General features: G+C 41.0%; 1 protein-coding gene across 6 annotated transcripts in view; it reads right to left on the reverse strand.

Annotated features, from left to right (window-relative positions):
- Positions 1-11,634: 11,634 nt before the first annotated feature.
- The window catches only part of PSIP1 (PC4 and SFRS1 interacting protein 1), a 57,224-nt gene continuing 52,461 nt past the window's right edge, over positions 11,635-16,397 (reverse strand). For 5 of the 6 annotated variants that reach the window (XM_038402114.2, XM_038402115.2, XM_038402117.2 and 2 more), the window contains one exon: positions 11,635-12,437. In XM_038402114.2, the coding sequence (XP_038258042.1) occupies positions 12,377-12,437 (61 nt within the window). In that variant the 3' untranslated portion in view covers positions 11,635-12,376. Of the gene's footprint in view, positions 12,438-14,000; positions 14,164-16,397 lie in introns of those variants that run through there. The other variant, XM_043514791.1, reaches the window with a different exon arrangement.

Consider the following 16,397-nt stretch of genomic DNA (forward strand, 5'->3'; position numbering starts at 1 on the left):
TACTCTTTCCAATTTATCCACATCCTTCCTGTAGTGTGGGGCCCAAAACTGGACACAGTACTCCAGATGAGGCCTCACCAGTGTCGAATAGAGGGGAACGATCACGTCCCTCGATCTGCTCGCTATGCCCCTACTTATACAACCCAAAATGCCATTGGCCTTCTTGGCAACAAGGGCACACTGCTGACTCATATCCAGCTTCTCGTCCACTGTCACCCCTAGGTCCTTTTCCGCAGAACTGCTGCCGAGCCATTCGGTCCCTAGTCTGTAGCGGTGCATTGGATTCTTCCATCCTAAGTGCAGGACCCTGCATTTATCCTTATTGAACCTCATTAGATTTCTTTTGGCCCAATCCTCCAATTTGTCTAGGTCCTTCTGTATCCTATCCCTCCCCTCCAGCGTATCTACCACTCCTCCCAGTTTGGTATCATCCGCAAATTTGCTGAGAGTGCAATCCACACCATCCTCCAGATCATTTATGAAGATATTGAACAAAACGGGCCCCAGGACCGACCCCTGGGGCACTCCACTTGACACCGGCTGCCAACTAGACATGGAGCCATTGATCACTACCCGTTGAGCCCGACAATCTAGCCAGCTTTCTACCCACCTTATAGTGCATTCATCCAGCCCATACTTCCTTAACTTGCTGACAAGAATGCTGTGGGAGACCGTGTCAAAAGCTTTGCTAAAGTCAAGAAACAATACATCCACTGCTTTCCCTTCATCCACAGAACCAGTAATCTCATCATAAAAGGCGATTAGATTAGTCAGGCATGACCTTCCCTTGGTGAATCCATGCTGACTGTTCCTGATCACTTTCCTCTCCTCTAAGTGCTTCAGGATTGATTCTTTGAGGACCTGCTCCATGATTTTTCCAGGGACTGAGGTGAGGCTGACTGGCCTGTAGTTCCCAGGATCCTCCTTCTTCTCTTTTTTAAAGATGGGCACTACATTAGCCTTTTTCCAGTCATCCGGGACTTCCCCCGTTCGCCACGAGTTTTCAAAGATAATGGCCAAGGGCTCTGCAATCACAGCCGCCAATTCCTTCAGCACTCTCGGATGCAATTCGTCCGGCCCCATGGACTTGTGCACGTCCAGCTTTTCTAAATAGTCCCTAACCACCTCTATCTCTACAGAGGGCTGGCCATCTCTTCCCCATTTTGTGTTGCCCAGCACAGCAGTCTGGGAGCTGACCTTGTTAGTGAAAACAGAGGCAAAAAAAGCATTGAGTACATTAGCTTTTTCCACATCCTCTGTCACTAGCTTGCCTCCCTCATTCAGTAAGGGGCCCACACTTTCCTTGGCTTTCTTCTTGTTGCCAACATACCTGAAGAAACCCTTCTTGTTACTCTTGACATCTCTTGCTAGCTGCAGCTCCAGGTGCGATTTGGCCCTCCTGATATCTTTCCTACATGCCCGAGCAATATTTTTATACTCTTCCCTGGTCATATGTCCAACCTTCCACTTCTTGTAAGCTTCTTTTTTATGTTTAAGATCCGCTAGGATTTCACCATTAAGCCAAGCTGGTCGCCTGCCATATTTACTATTCTTTCGACTCATCGGGATGGTTTGTCCCTGTAACCTCAACAGGGATTCCTTGAAATACAGCCAGCTCTCCTGGACTCCCTTCCCTTTCATGTTAGTCCCCCAGGGGATCCTGGCCATCTGTTCCCTGAGGGAGTCAAAGTCTGCTTTCCTGAAGTCCAGGGTCCGTATCCTGCTGCTTACCTTTCTTCCCTGCGTCAGGATCCTGAACTCAACCAACTCATGGTCACTGCCTCCCAGATTCCCATCCACTTTTGCTTCCCCCACTAATTCTACCCGGTTTGTGAGCAGCAGGTCAAGAAAAGCGCTCCCCCTAGTTGGCTCCCCTAGCACTTGCACCAGGAAATTGTCCCCTACGCTTTCCAAAAACTTCCTGGATTGTCTATGCACCGCTGTATTGCTCTCCCAGCAGATATCAGGAAAATTAAAGTCACCCATGAGAATCAGGGCATGCGATCTAGTAGCTTCCGTGAGTTGCCGGAAGAAAGCCTCATCCACCTCATCCCCCTGGTCCGGTGGTCTATAGCAGACTCCCACCATGACATCACTCTTGTTGCACACACTTCAGTGCAGTGTCTCTCTGCTGTGGAGGGTCAAAGGGAACTCCCATGCGTACATTCAAGGGTTTTATCTACTAGTCCAGGGCGGACGAGACCTGAGCAGGTTTTTGAACCACTATGTCCATATGGTGATGGGTCAGTGAACAAACAGACAAACCAACCCTATAGTTCTCTGAGGTGCAGTCTGGCATGCTGCACCATGTAAGTGCATGCCTCATGTGACCTAGAAGTTTGAGGTAGACCCATAGTGACAAGATGCACTATTAGGTCTAAAGCAGTGACCTGCCTTGTTTGTAATCTCTGCTCCAGTAGGAAAGCCCTGACCTTTGTAGAGTCCAGGGCAGCCCAATGAATTCTGTTCTTTGAACTGGAGTCAGGATAGATTTCTTTGTATTGAGTAGGAGACCCATTGCATCAAAAATGGATTGAATAGTCACTATGCTGGAGAATAACTGAGACCTGGATTGGCCTCTTATTAGCCAGTTGTCTAGGTAATGGAATACGTGGACTCCAAACCTTCGCAGGAATGCTGCAACTACAGTCATGCATTTTGTAAATACACAAGGGGCTGCTGACAGTCTGAAAGGCTGTACTTCAAATTGGTAGTAGGATCCATTAACCATGAAACTTTTTGATGAATCACTATATAAAATCAAGAGCCAAATACCAATCTCCAGTAGCTAAGGAAGGGATAATAGATGCTAGAATAGAATTTTGTTTTCTTTAGAAAAACTTATTTAGCTGCTTTAAATCTAAAATAGGCCTGAGATCCCACATTTGCCTTCAGGATTAGGAAGAAATGAGAGTAAAATCCCTTCTGTCTGAATGACACAGGGACTTCCTGTATGGCCCCCACGAGAAGGAGAGAATACATCTCATGAAAAGGCACACTCGTGGAAGTGGCCTGTGAAGAGGGACTAGAAAGGTGGATGGAAAGGAGGAATAGAAATAAATTGAAGGGTGTATCCCTGTTCGACTGTGATTAATACCCACTGATCCATAGTGATATAGGTCCAAGCACTTAGGAAGTGGGATAGACAGTTGGTCAAAATTGGGCTAGATAAAAATAGTACTCTGGGAAGTGGTAGACTGCTCTCAACCAACAGGTCAAAATGATTGTTAAGAAGACCCAGTTTTCCTAAAAGAACTGGCAGGTGCAGAAGAGGGGGGAAATGGAGGGTGCCTCTTGTAACTTCTCTCTCTCTCTTTTTGCACAGGTCCTTAGTTTGTGGCAAGAAGGGATGAAACTGCTGGGACTGCTGTGGGTGAAACAGGTGTTTGTTTGTTTTTTTAAACCAGTGTATAAATCGCCAGAGATTTAAGAGTCACCCTTGAATCCTTAAGTCTATAAAGCCTCTCATCCGTTTTATCAGAAAAACGCAAGAGGCCTTCAAATTGGAGGTCTTCAGTGGTCTGTTGCATCTCATGAATGAGGCCAAGATGAATGCCGCATAGTGAGAGCAGAAGCTATAGCTTGAGCCACAGAGTCTGCCCCATCCAGGCTCACTTGCAATGCTGTTTTGATAACTATTTTGCCCTCCTCCACCATCACAATGAACTCCTGCCTTGTCTCATCTGGAAGTCTTTGAAATTTTAACAGGATATTATCCCACAGGCTAAAATAGTAATGAGGCAGGAGAACCTGCTGATTCACGATCCTAAACTGTAAACTTTCAATGGAATTAAGTTTTCTGCTGATCTGGTCTTTTCCTTTCAGAGTTGAGGCCTGTCTCTCTTTTTTGTTAGCACCAGCAACTGCCAGGGAACCTGGAGGAACATGTGCAGAAGTGCTCAAATACAGGTGAAGGGACATAGCATCTTCTCTCCACCCTTTTTAGCAGTGGGGAACAGGGAAGACCAAGGTCTGCCATAACATCTTGACAGGTTCCAGGATGGCCTCATTAATAGGAAGAGCTACCTTAGAGGATCCTGCACTGGCTAAAATTTCCATGAGCCTGTGTGACCTTTCTTGCACATCTTCTGGTTGGATATCTAGAGCTACAGCCACCCTCCTCAACCAGTCTTGATGAGCCCTGAAATTATCAGATGGGGGCGACATAGACTCAGTCACTACTGCTTCATCAGGAGACGAAGAAGAGAAGGCTGTGGGTTGTTGAGGCAGTCCCTCCTCCAGTCCTCCACAGGAGAGTCCTCAGCCCACTGCTTCCCCTGCATGGTACTGATGCCTGCACTAGGGAGGGAAAGCAGTAACCCTGCTGCAGATGCTCCTGACACCTAGCAGATGTAGAAGGGTGGAATGGGAGCGGAGAGGTTCTAGAATGTGGAGGGAAGCCACAAGGGGTCCAGAAGGCCCACTGATGTGGTGGTAGGATCCAGATATGATGCAAGCCATTAATCCTTAGAGAGCCGGTACCCCACTGGGGTTGCTAGGTATGCTCAGTACAAGGCACATTTGGTCTGATGCGGAGTCCTCAGACCACAGGGAAGCTGACTCCATCAGTACCGGGAAGACCAGCTTTGAGTCTGGAGATGGGGGTACTGCCAAGATCATCCCTGGCTTCCTTCTGGAGAGAACCCAACAGAGAGGTGCAGCAACTCTAGAAGCCACCAGTACCAAATGGTACTCTGGAGCTGGGACTGTAGGAGCATGCTCTTCTAATCTCAGTACCAGGTGAGATTCCTGAACACTGAGGGAAGCCGGCACCAATAGGTTAAGCAACTTTGTGGCTGCCTCAAAAGACTTGGGTGTAGACAGCACCAGAAAGGGCTCTTGAGTCTCCCATAATAAAAGGTGCACTGGCCCTTCAGGAACTGGTCTGAACAGCTCCTTCCTGGGCTCCAAAGTCAGTAATCCCTCCTGATTTACGGACTGCCTCTTTGAGCTTACCTCCACTCAGTGCCTTCACCATAGATTTCAAAGGCACGTTTAGCCCATCTTTGGAAGACTTACGTAGCCTCTTCTTAGGTTCTTAGAGAATCTGCCTCTTGAGTCAGTCGGATCGGGGGAGCACTCCTAACAGATGTGGACATACACAGATTCCATAAGCAGGTACTTGAGTCTGGCAGCCCTGTCCTTTTTTTTTTTTTTTTATTGGGCTTTGAACCTTGTACAGATGTGACACTTGTCACTCACATACACCTCTCCCAGACACTTAAGGCAGCTGAGGTGTGGGTTGCTCACTGGCATAGATTTGTTACATGAGCGACAGGCCTTGAAGGAGGCGGCATTAGTTTGGTACCCAACCGGGAACTGGTAATGCCCCTCTAGAAAAATACTCTAAATTTATTCTTGTATCTAACTACGGATGAATACAATAGACTGAAAACTAATACTCTAGGTACTGTGTACACTAAAAGAGGGAAGACTAGCAAATGAAAGGATCGCAGCTCTAACAGTCACTGGCAGTAGGAAGAGGCAGTGTGGCCATTTATACCTGTGTGCAGTGGTGCGAGGTACCAGAGGGCACTCACACTGCCCCCCTGGGTACCATGGAGGGGAAAATCTGAGAACCGTGCATAAGAGACACACACACCTCCAGTGAAACATGTGCAGTCACTTGAAGCTGAACTGTGGGATCGGTACCCAGAACACAGTGCAGTATAGAACAGGTATAGGGACACATTGAAAATTGCATGGGTAGACTGAAAAATGTTTTCTTCAAAAAATTTTTCCTGAGCAATCACACACACTTTGACCAGCTCTAAGCATGTGGATAGTGTACAAATCCCAGTGTAAAGCCACCATCTGCATGTATAAAGTAAGGGGTTTTGTTTGCAGATTTAGCTGCACAGCCATACCTCTGTCCTATCAACATTTGACTGCTTTAATGCGCTCTACACAAAACTACATTTTGAGATCACATAGAAACTGAATGTGGTGACAGTTTGCTAATGGCGCATCTGCACATGGAGTGATTCTAGAATAGCTGCTCCTGACGAACTCCATGTGTTGATTCTCTTACTCTAGAGTAAGAGTGCCTTATTCTGAATTAGTTTAATCCACTTTGGGAAAAAAACAAGTGGAAATAATAGCTTAGGGGAACCATGACTGTCTTTCATGGAGATGAAAGACAGATTAGAATGCAGTACAAAATGACTGATGAGGGAAGGATTTATACCTTCCCAGACTCCGGCCCTGTCATTCAAGCAAAAGAAAATGTGAGAGAATCACAGAAGGGACCTCAAGAGATTATCTAGTTCACTCTCCTACACTCATAGCAGAACTAAGCATTATCTAGATCATCCCTGACAGGTGTTTGTCTAACCTGCTCTTAAAAATCTCCTATGATGGAGATTCTTCAATCTCCTTAGGCAATTTATTCTGGTGCTTATCCACCCTGACAGGAAGTTTTTCCTAATGTCCAACCTAAACCATCCTTGCTGCAATTTAAGTCCATTGCTTCTTGTCCTATCCTCAGAGAACAATTAATCCCTCCTCCTCATAACAACCTTTTATGTTCTTGAACTTAAACAACTTTTATAGCCAAACTCTGACAGGTCTCTAATAAAGTACAGAATCCCAAATTTTCACATGTACATAATAGATTTTTAGGCTGCAAAGAAGCCATTTGCAGCTCCCATGTTGGGGTTGATTGCAAGCCTGCTGCATGCTGTAGTTTAGTGTTACTCTACCCAGGTGCCTGTGACCCCAAAGAGCCAGAATTTTAAGCCAGGGATTGCTGGAGCACAGTGATGGTCCAGACACTCCTTTTCACCTCACCACTGCCACTATGCTCTCTATTCTGAGGGCCAGGTGGATAACAGCACAGGAGCTCGACCAACGGTCCACCTTGGTATCTGCATGAAGTCCCTGTCTATTGGTTTAGAAACAAGTGAACTCCTAACCATCTCCCTTAATGCATTTGGCCAACTGTACAGTGTATACATTTCATATGAGGAAAATCTGTTTTAAATTCTCACCTTACCTTATTCTGGATTAATTTTGATGTGTAGACAGTTGAGGGTTATATTGGGAGCAGCAGTGGCTACTGTTGAATTTGGAGGTGGAATTCAAAGTGGTGTTTTTAATATCCTGTAAGGAAGACATTTTATTTTGCTACACGTAGTACATAATTTTATATTTTAATTCTATTAAAAGTTAAGTATACAAAGATCAATGTTCAATTCTGCAAATTAATGGATTTAGTTTCTTAATCACTGTGTCAACACTATGGATGCAAGTTGTGTTTTCTATATATTTCTGGTTAAGGGACAAAAACTGCTCATGCATAGGAGCTAAATCTATGGATGTTTTAAAATTTAGTGCCTTAATAGGTTTTGCATCTTCTAGTGATTATTTAAGTGGATTCTGGTATATGCAAACATATAGATCTTAGCATTTTTGTAATCGGTCTTTTTAAAGCTCTATGTAGCTTGTGGACCTAGTGTCCCAGAGCAACAGCCTCTTTCCTTGTGACTTGCTGCTACAACTCAGCTTATTGGTTTTCATCATAACTTGGCCCCTGATCCTGCAAGTTACACTGAGTGGGTCCATGGTCCAATTATGCAGCTTAATCTGCAGGACTCGGGCCTTTGAGTGTAGGCTTCTCAAGGCAAGGCTATAACCTCTATTGTAAAGACACTAAAGGCTACGGCACTATATCATTAATAAAAATGTAAAGCATAATAGACATGGTATTATCCACCTGCACAACAGAAATGCTAAATTTAAACTTTAATACTTAAGGCTAAATATTAGTTTGACTATATAGTATCTGCATCCAGGTTTAAATGGAAAGACCCATCTACACTATGAAAACAGTAGAGTCTAGGGACCCACTTACATTTATCATGAGACACAACTTAATTGTGTTGTATCAGGGTCAGGTAACTGGGCTAAAGATGTACAGCCCTACCTACCTGTCCCCATTGCAAATTTTAACTGTCTCCTGACTTGATGGCTTATCCTTTTATGGTACTAAGTATTTTCTAAAAGTTGAGATGGAGCATTCAGGAACCCTCTCTACTTTACTTGTTCTAAACTTCTGATCAGGAAAATAGTGGAGACCTTCCCTAGATATTATATATAGCTATCCCTGTTTTAGTTGAAGGGGATTAAGGGACCAAGGAAAAGACACTGCATATGTATTATTTTTGGTGTTAGGTTGTTTTATTACTTAGTCTTCATGAATATTGTTAGAACATAAAAATAAGGAAAACTACTAATGCAAAAGTTAAATTTGCGTGCAATAGATGTGTGACAATAGACATAGATATCTCCATCTATACACATACAGGTATCCACTTAAAATAAACAATGAGCTATCCAGGGACTCAATTTTAGTTCATGTTAATTCAGGTAATGTGTAGGGAGTTTTTTCCTTAAACATGTAGGAAAATAAACAAATCCTTGCATCTATAGTTTGACACTGCAATTGAGGAATTTAAAAAAATGGAGCCTAAGTTTTTAGAACTGTATGTTAATTAATTTGTAACAGAATTAATAAGTGCTAATTTAGAAAAATGTCTTGTTTACAAGATGCAATAAAACTGAGTGATTCTCAAATTTTCCATCTATACCCTACAGCCAGCTAAGAAAAAAACTGCGGTGCTCTTGGTTTTCACATTAATACACCCTACACTGCTACTGTTACGAAGAATGACTAGAAGTTTGCTCCAAAAAGCTAAATTTAGTATAAGCATTGAAAAAATTGTTCATTTCCATTAGACTCTCCACAATATACCACTCATTCTGTTGGTTAAGCTGTCTTCACAGGCAGATGGTACTTTATATATTTTGTGAGGTGAGCAAACAGTTGGCCACAAAGGTTTATTTTTGATAAGTGTAATGCAAGTGTTTTGCCAGACCAATGTGAGAATTCACCTGGGCATTGCTATTGACCTGCACTAAACAAAATGCCCTACTACAGCGATGTCCAACTAGAACATATATTAAATGATCTTAAACTTTTTCTTCATGGCAGTGTGTTAGTATCATTTCTATAGCGTTGCATCTGAGGCCTGGCTGAAGGACCATGTTCAGGTTGTGTGTTATTGTAGAAGGGACACATGAGGTTTTAGCAATGTACAATGTACACAAGACAAGAAAAATAAACCATACCCCAAAAGGTTTAACTACTAGTTTTGCCCAAAGCCCACAGGTTGTTCTAAGCTGCTGAAATGATTTAGCAAACAGAATATTTTCAGTCAGCAAAGTCTTGTCAAGAGACCACATAAGAAAGTAAATAAGTTTACATAAAGACTCCCACTCCAATGAACCTCAGGGGCTCAACTATGTAAGGCATTCTCCCTTCCCCTCCCCTCCCCCCAATCAGTCATTCTTTTAGCCCTTCTCCTGAGCACCTGTGCAAGTAGAGGCAGAGACTGAGCAAGAGTTTAACCAGGCAGATTTACCACTTTCATTTCAGGATCTGATCAGCAGCTGATTATTAGTTCTTTGCAGAATGCAAGAAAATAGTGCCTAAGGGGCCAATATCTTATAAGAACATTTTACTTGAGCGTACATGTACATTAGAGCTGGAAGGTATAAATTCCATCTCGAGGAGACATACCCATGCTAGCGCTGATCAAGGTAGCACACTAAAAAGGGAAGTGTAGCTGTGGTGGTGTGAAGGGAGGGACTAGCCACCCCCCAATACAATCCAGTCCAAGACCATAAATACATACTTAGGGAGGAGAGAAGGGATAGCCGCTCCCTACCATCATGGTTACATTTCTATTTTTAGCATGCTAGCTTGATTAGAATTAGCATGGCTGTATCTCCTCATGCTTGAATTTACACATTCCAGCTTCAATGTAGACATACCTTAAGTTACTCAGGCCCCGATTCTTGCTTGGGGGGGAAAAGGAGAATGGTTAGTTTGAAATTAGATCATTTTGGTGCTTGATTTCTGCATAGAAATGCTCTAACTGCAGAGCACATCTGCCCTTTCTGGAAAACCCTCCTATTCTAAATAATTCTGAAGATGGGCTGTGCTATTTTAGATCAATATGAATGCTAAAACTCTTACCCGAGACACTTTCCTATTGCTCCTCTATTGATATGGTAAATAAAGTGGTGTGTACAATTTAAATTGTATCTTTCCCCTCTAACAATGGATGCATAGGTAGTTGCTTTTTCTTAGAGTGGAAGGTTTTGTGATAATGTAACAAAAGATGCTGTTGTAATGGATACAGATAATGGGCAAGAGAGGTAAGGCCACTGTCTTAAATCTCATATGATTTTGCATTTGATTTCTTTTCCCTACATACAGACTAAGCTGTACTGAGACTAACAGTGTAGAATATCAATGCAACAGTATGATTTCTTATTGCATTGCTCCTGCAATTGTTAGAAAACATTTTCATACAATATCCACAGTCAAATTAAATTTAAGGGGTTGATAAAAGATTCATGAAGAGTCAGGGAACATGGAATTAATCTCATCAGATTCAATGATGAGAACAGTGCATCTGGATACAGATACTCAAAACCAATGATAGCTGTAGCATCTGCCTAACTGGATCATATAACTGGTATGTACACAGTTATACAAATACCTTTGATTAGATTCACTCAAATTTGAAATGTTAGGGTCAATAATTCAATTACTATGCTATTAAAAATGAATACTATAAGAAAACAATTCTGTACAACAAGCTTCCTAAATGTTATTTGCCCAGCATCTGTAATTTTTATTTTTAATTGGGGGGGGTGGGGGGGGGCTGGCCAAGTAAAAATTCCCTTCACCTGAACACCATAGTAGATGGCAGGCAAGTTCTGCCCCGCTGGTAAACTTTCACAGTTTTGCAAAGACTGTTTCACAACAGTGAACAATTTTAACTTTCCAGTACTAGAAACAACCTTCTGATAAAGTACTAATGGAACAGAATATCCACACTTCACTTTTCTCTCAGTGATTCTGATGATAGGGCACCACCTGCTGCCTTCACACTTACATTTGTCTATCTAGCAGCATTTGATATGGAAAAGCATGACTGAATATTGGGTAAAAACACTGCAATATAAAGTAATTGGACACTATATACAGAACAAATCCCTGACACCTAAACATTTTCAGCCTCCCACAGATGATATAAAATTATCAATCTGATGGGACACTGGCAGGTGCAATGCTGAGCTTGGATTTCTAAATTCACCATCCTATCTGTCAAAGGAATGCTACATTCATTTTTCTTAAATTCAGTCTCACAAAGATACATCCAAGTTCTGAAGAACTTTGAAAATCTCAACTGTCTAGGTCTACCTCCTGAAATAAGTTTTAAAATAAGACACAGATAAGGTATGTTAATCTTTGTATTTCATGAAAAAAAGGAGAGAAAAGGGGATATTTTCAAGGACACAAAGGAGAGTTCAATAGGAGTTGGGTGCTTTGTCCCCTTTGTGGCTTTGAAAGTTTTCCTTATAGTGTTTCCTTGATGTATTTCAGGAAACTTAGGTCTTGTAGCCTAAACTAATTCCAAGACAAACTCTTGGATCAGTCTTCTTTCTTGTTCCTTTAGATTTTCAAAATTAGACCTTGGGTTGGCAACGATACTTCTGAACCATATGAACACTTGTTAATTTAAGCAAATCTCAACACAAAAAACATGCACAGTCACTTGCTTCTGTATCCATTTAAATTCTTTACTTTTTATAAATTGTTCAAGACTATCTTTACTGATCTATGTGCATCAATAGGTATAATAGAAATATCAGGTCATTTTTTTCCCCTAATATAACATTTATAATACCAAAAGCATACCACGGAAGGTCACATAGCATTATATATTGGCACAATGAGGTTGCAAGAACAAAACTAAACTTTTGTTTAAAAAAAAGTGATTAAGTATACTTATACATTAACATTTTAATTGCTATAAAAATGCTTTCAACTCCTACAAAACACAGTGAAAAGACATCTGATAAACATCAGAGTTTTGAAAACTATGCACAAACAGGTCAGTATTTTAGGAAGAGGATAGGTTTATACAAATGAAGCAGTCTAGCAGTTTTAAAAAGTTGTTTATACTTTTTCCTGCCATTAACTAGACATTAACATACAGCAGTCAGATAAAAATATACTACAGCTCTAACTCCTGTGACATACAAGCATTTTTTCAGTTTCCTAAATGGACTTTCTTTTCACATTTGAACTGTGTATAGCCTGTATAATACTGGACAAAACTATCAGTAAGAATGTTTAAATACTTTTAAAACCAAGATTAAAGGGGACTTTTATTCCACAAAATTTTAAACATTAAAATACTATGCTTATAAAATTATTTAAAACTTTCAGCAGTCTGCATTTGAAATCCAAAACTTAAACAATCCTTTTATTTATACTTTAAAAAAAATTCCAGTGGCATCATTTATTTTCAGAGGAAGAGTCCTTTGTTTTTTCAAGCTCTCTCTCTTCATCAGATATTCTAAAGAAATAATAAAGCAGAAAGAGGTTAACACTCCCCTCACACCAAACATGTGAAGTTCCCCATGCAATAAGTAAAGATTACTAGATCCAGAGTAGTTTTATAGACTAAAAGCCTCAATGTTATTCACCCTTCCCAGCTAGTCATGCTCTTTTAGTAACTAATCCTCTTTGAACAGACCTTGAGACTTCTCTCATGTGAGCATGTTAAAGTAATGTGATGCATCATAATTATTAGTTGTAACTTAGTGTTCCAGTGCACTAATTATTCAACATGTGTTCAGATTTTTTCCAAGATATTTTAGTTAAATGGTAAGCATGCCTATTAAACCAAACAGAAGGAAGAAGGGGGGGGGGGGGGAAGAGTCCTCCTTAACCTGTCCCTGTTGAACATATCTGGGAAAGATGCAACTCTCCACTGTTTTCTCAAGTTATTATAATACATCTTGAAAAGCTATGAAAACACAGATTTCACAGATTTTTCTAGCTAACAGATGAGTTAAAGATGCATCTGTGATTACTTTGTGCAGTAGTACAAAACTGTTTACATGAGCACTATTGTCCATTAGACTGCAGTGTAAATTTAGAAAAAAGTTTATGGACTGTTTTGTATAAAAGAATGAGGAAACAAACATATGAATATAGTAAACCAGGTGAATAGAAACAGATTAATAAAGGAGATTAATACAAATATTAAGTCATATGGTACATAACACAATTCATTCAGTTGTATTATTGTGAAAAACAACCGACAGTAAGAAAATTTCACTTCACAGCTGGAGACGCAGCCTATTTGGTTGACAAGATTGTATTGCATAAGGTTTTAGGACATCTAACCTGGGAATGTCAGTTTTATCATGGAAAAGAATCAAGTTTATAGTCTAAGGGTTCTCTACACGAGAAAGTTGTGCCAATTTAACAAAAAAGTTGTGAAATTAAAAAAACTGATTTAGTCTAATTCTAATCCTAAACTGATGCAAATTAACGTGTAGACTCTTATTTTGGTTTTAACCAGGCTTATTTCATTCAGTTTAGCATAAGTTGTTTGGGAACAGGTTTAAAGCAAAATCAAAATAAGTTGTAAGAAATAAGAGCAACTGGAACAAGTGTCCACACATGGGTTTGCAATGGTTTAACTAAATCAGCTAAAAATTAGAAATTGTATCTTCTTAACTTGAATGTGTGTAGACAAGGCAAAGAGCTCCTTCTGCTAACCACAATTTACAAAGTTTCAGCCAACACTCCCAGGATAACCAGTTTTATTCTTCTCTACTCCTTACTTTTATTTCTTTTTCATCAATGGGAATGCAGGTGTATACTGAAATAGTCATTCCACTCTTAAGGGAATCTTCCCATGTATTACAGAGAAATACAGAAACTCAAATGCCAAGACCTAAGAATCTACATTCGAGAAAGTTAGCTTATTTTTATAAGCAGATACTTGCTTTCTCTCGTTTGAGTTTTAAAAAGGGCATTAGTGAAATATTAAAACTGCACCAACAAGTTTAGGTGCAAATGCCAAATAGCAAGGATAAGAAACTTACCTGAAGGTAACTGTGGTTCTTCCACATGTGTTGGACATATATATTCTACTGTTGGTACACAGGTGCCCAATGAACTCAAGTTCAGATTCTTCTGGCCAGCAGTGTCCATTGGAGGGTGGGGCCTCCGAAGTATCCTTGTGTCTTCAAAAGGCATAAAGGGCAGGGCCAACCACCCCTTAGTTCCTTCACCAATATCAAAGCCAGGTGTTAGACTCCGAAGTAGCAGGGAAGGGAGGCCAGTCATGGAATATATATGGAAAATACATCTCAAAGAACCACAGTTACTGCAAGGTTAGCAACAGTTTTTTCTTCTTCTTCGAGTGTTTGTGCATACGTATTCCACTGTTGGTGGCACTTGAGCAGTGACCTAGCTTACAGGAGGAGGGTGCTAGGAGTCTACCTTAATAGTTGTAGGACAGACCTATCAAAATTAGCTTCAGATATTGATGCTTCCACTATGGTGTAATGCTGGGGCAAACATGTCCACTTAACCCCAAGTAGGTGCCCTACATATCTCCAGCATGGGAACATTTCTCAAAAAAGCAAAATAGAATGAGCTGGGTCTACACTGGTCAATTCATAGCATATCTTAAGAAAAGGAGAAACTCAGTCTCTGTTGAAATTGCCTGATCTTTCACCATGTCTCTATAGGCTATGAACAGTCTCAGTATATTCTAATTGACTTGGTTATCTCTATGAAGAAAGAGCACCCGTAGAACATTTAGGATGTGAAGCTTAGCCTTGCCTTTGTCAGAAAGTAGTTTTAGGAAAAAGTACATATGGGCGTATAACCCAATTTAAAAGAAAATGTAGAGATTACTTTCAGTAAAATCTTAAGACACCATGTCTTAAATGAGAAGACCTACATGGAGGCCCTGCCACTAGCACTTGCATTTCTCCTATCTTTCTGGTTGATGTCATTACTACTAGCAAGGCTGTTCTGATGGAACGATGAAATAGGACCATGCAGTTAAATAGCTAGAAAGGTGGGCCATTAACTCTGTCAATACAAATATTTAGATCCCAAGAAGATGGAGGTTCTTTAACTGGGAGATATACTCTTACAAGGCCTTTTAGGAATCTAGCCACCATAAGTGTGAAGGTGTGTAGTACCCCTAAATTTGAGGTAGTGGAAATTGCCCACTTGATGTCTCAGATACCTTCTATGACAAAGGTGAATTGCTATATGGAAAAGATGGTCTTGGAAGTAGAGAGCTGTGTGTCAGTCATGTGGATCTAAGGTTGGGACTAGTGATACTGGAGTCACCATCTGAACTTCAGCTTGCAAATGAAAGTGTTCTGGACTTGAGACAGCTGAACAGGATTACAGCACCACCCCCTTCTTTTTCAGAATCAGAAAATAAGTAAAACCCCTTTCCCCTATGATCTTGAGGAACTACTCTACTGCTCTGAGATTCAGAAGCGATTGCATCTCCTGATGTAGCATACTTTCAGGAAAGGGGATGGAGAAGATCTGGAACTGAATGCATTAGACCATCTCCACAATTTCCAGGACGTCGTGGTCCGTAATGGTGGTGCTTCAGATCCCCCCCAAAATTTAAAAACATGGATTCCCAAATGGAGAGAATACAATAGGAGGATCCTATAGAATTTGTACGTTGCTCCCATCAAGAAATCATATCTGCTTCCTTGAGGACAATGAGGGCTGATAAGCAACAGGGTGGTGAATAAAGTTGACTTCTGTTGGGGAATTTTTGGCACTTAAGTAGATCAGGTTGCCTGTATTCGGTTTAAAAATATTGACTTTGCTGTAATTGAGGCTTGAGATACTTACCCTTGGTCTACCTTCCTGCACCGAAGAATCTCAACATAGCATGGGAGTTCTTCAGAGAGTGTAAGGCCTCAGTTGTTTTAGCCCTGAAAAGCTCACTTTTCTCAAGAAGATCCTCAGTTGTAATTTGTTCTTTAGAAATCCCTGGTGACTGGAGCCATGATGACTTCCTCATATCAACTGAGATAATTTCCAGATCTATGGCTGTATCTGCAGCATCAAGGGCTGCTTGGAAGAATGTATGCCAATCAGCAACAAACTCCTCCATGTTGTGTTGAGGAAGTTTGTCTGCAAAGGTAGATATGCAGTCCCAATTAAAATCATATTTCACCAACAGGACCTGGTAAATTGGAAGATGATGTAGAACAGTTTTTACATCCAAGTAAATCTATTTGGGGGGAGGGGTCGTCTTTGATTGGCTCTATCCTGATCTCTCATACACCGTAGTAAATTACTTAAGACCTGGGTGTGGGACGAATATGCAAAAAAGTCTCAAAACCCTGTGAAGGCACGTGGTAGTGACATTCTGCTCTTTGATGTTGCAGACATCTGCCAGAGCAACTTAGCCAGCTCTAAAACCCTTTAATTGAGGAGCATTTCAAGAATTACTAGTACCGAGAGTCAT

This window comes from Dermochelys coriacea, chromosome 5 (genome assembly GCF_009764565.3).
Source record: "Dermochelys coriacea isolate rDerCor1 chromosome 5, rDerCor1.pri.v4, whole genome shotgun sequence".
NCBI lineage: Eukaryota > Metazoa > Chordata > Testudines > Dermochelyidae > Dermochelys > Dermochelys coriacea.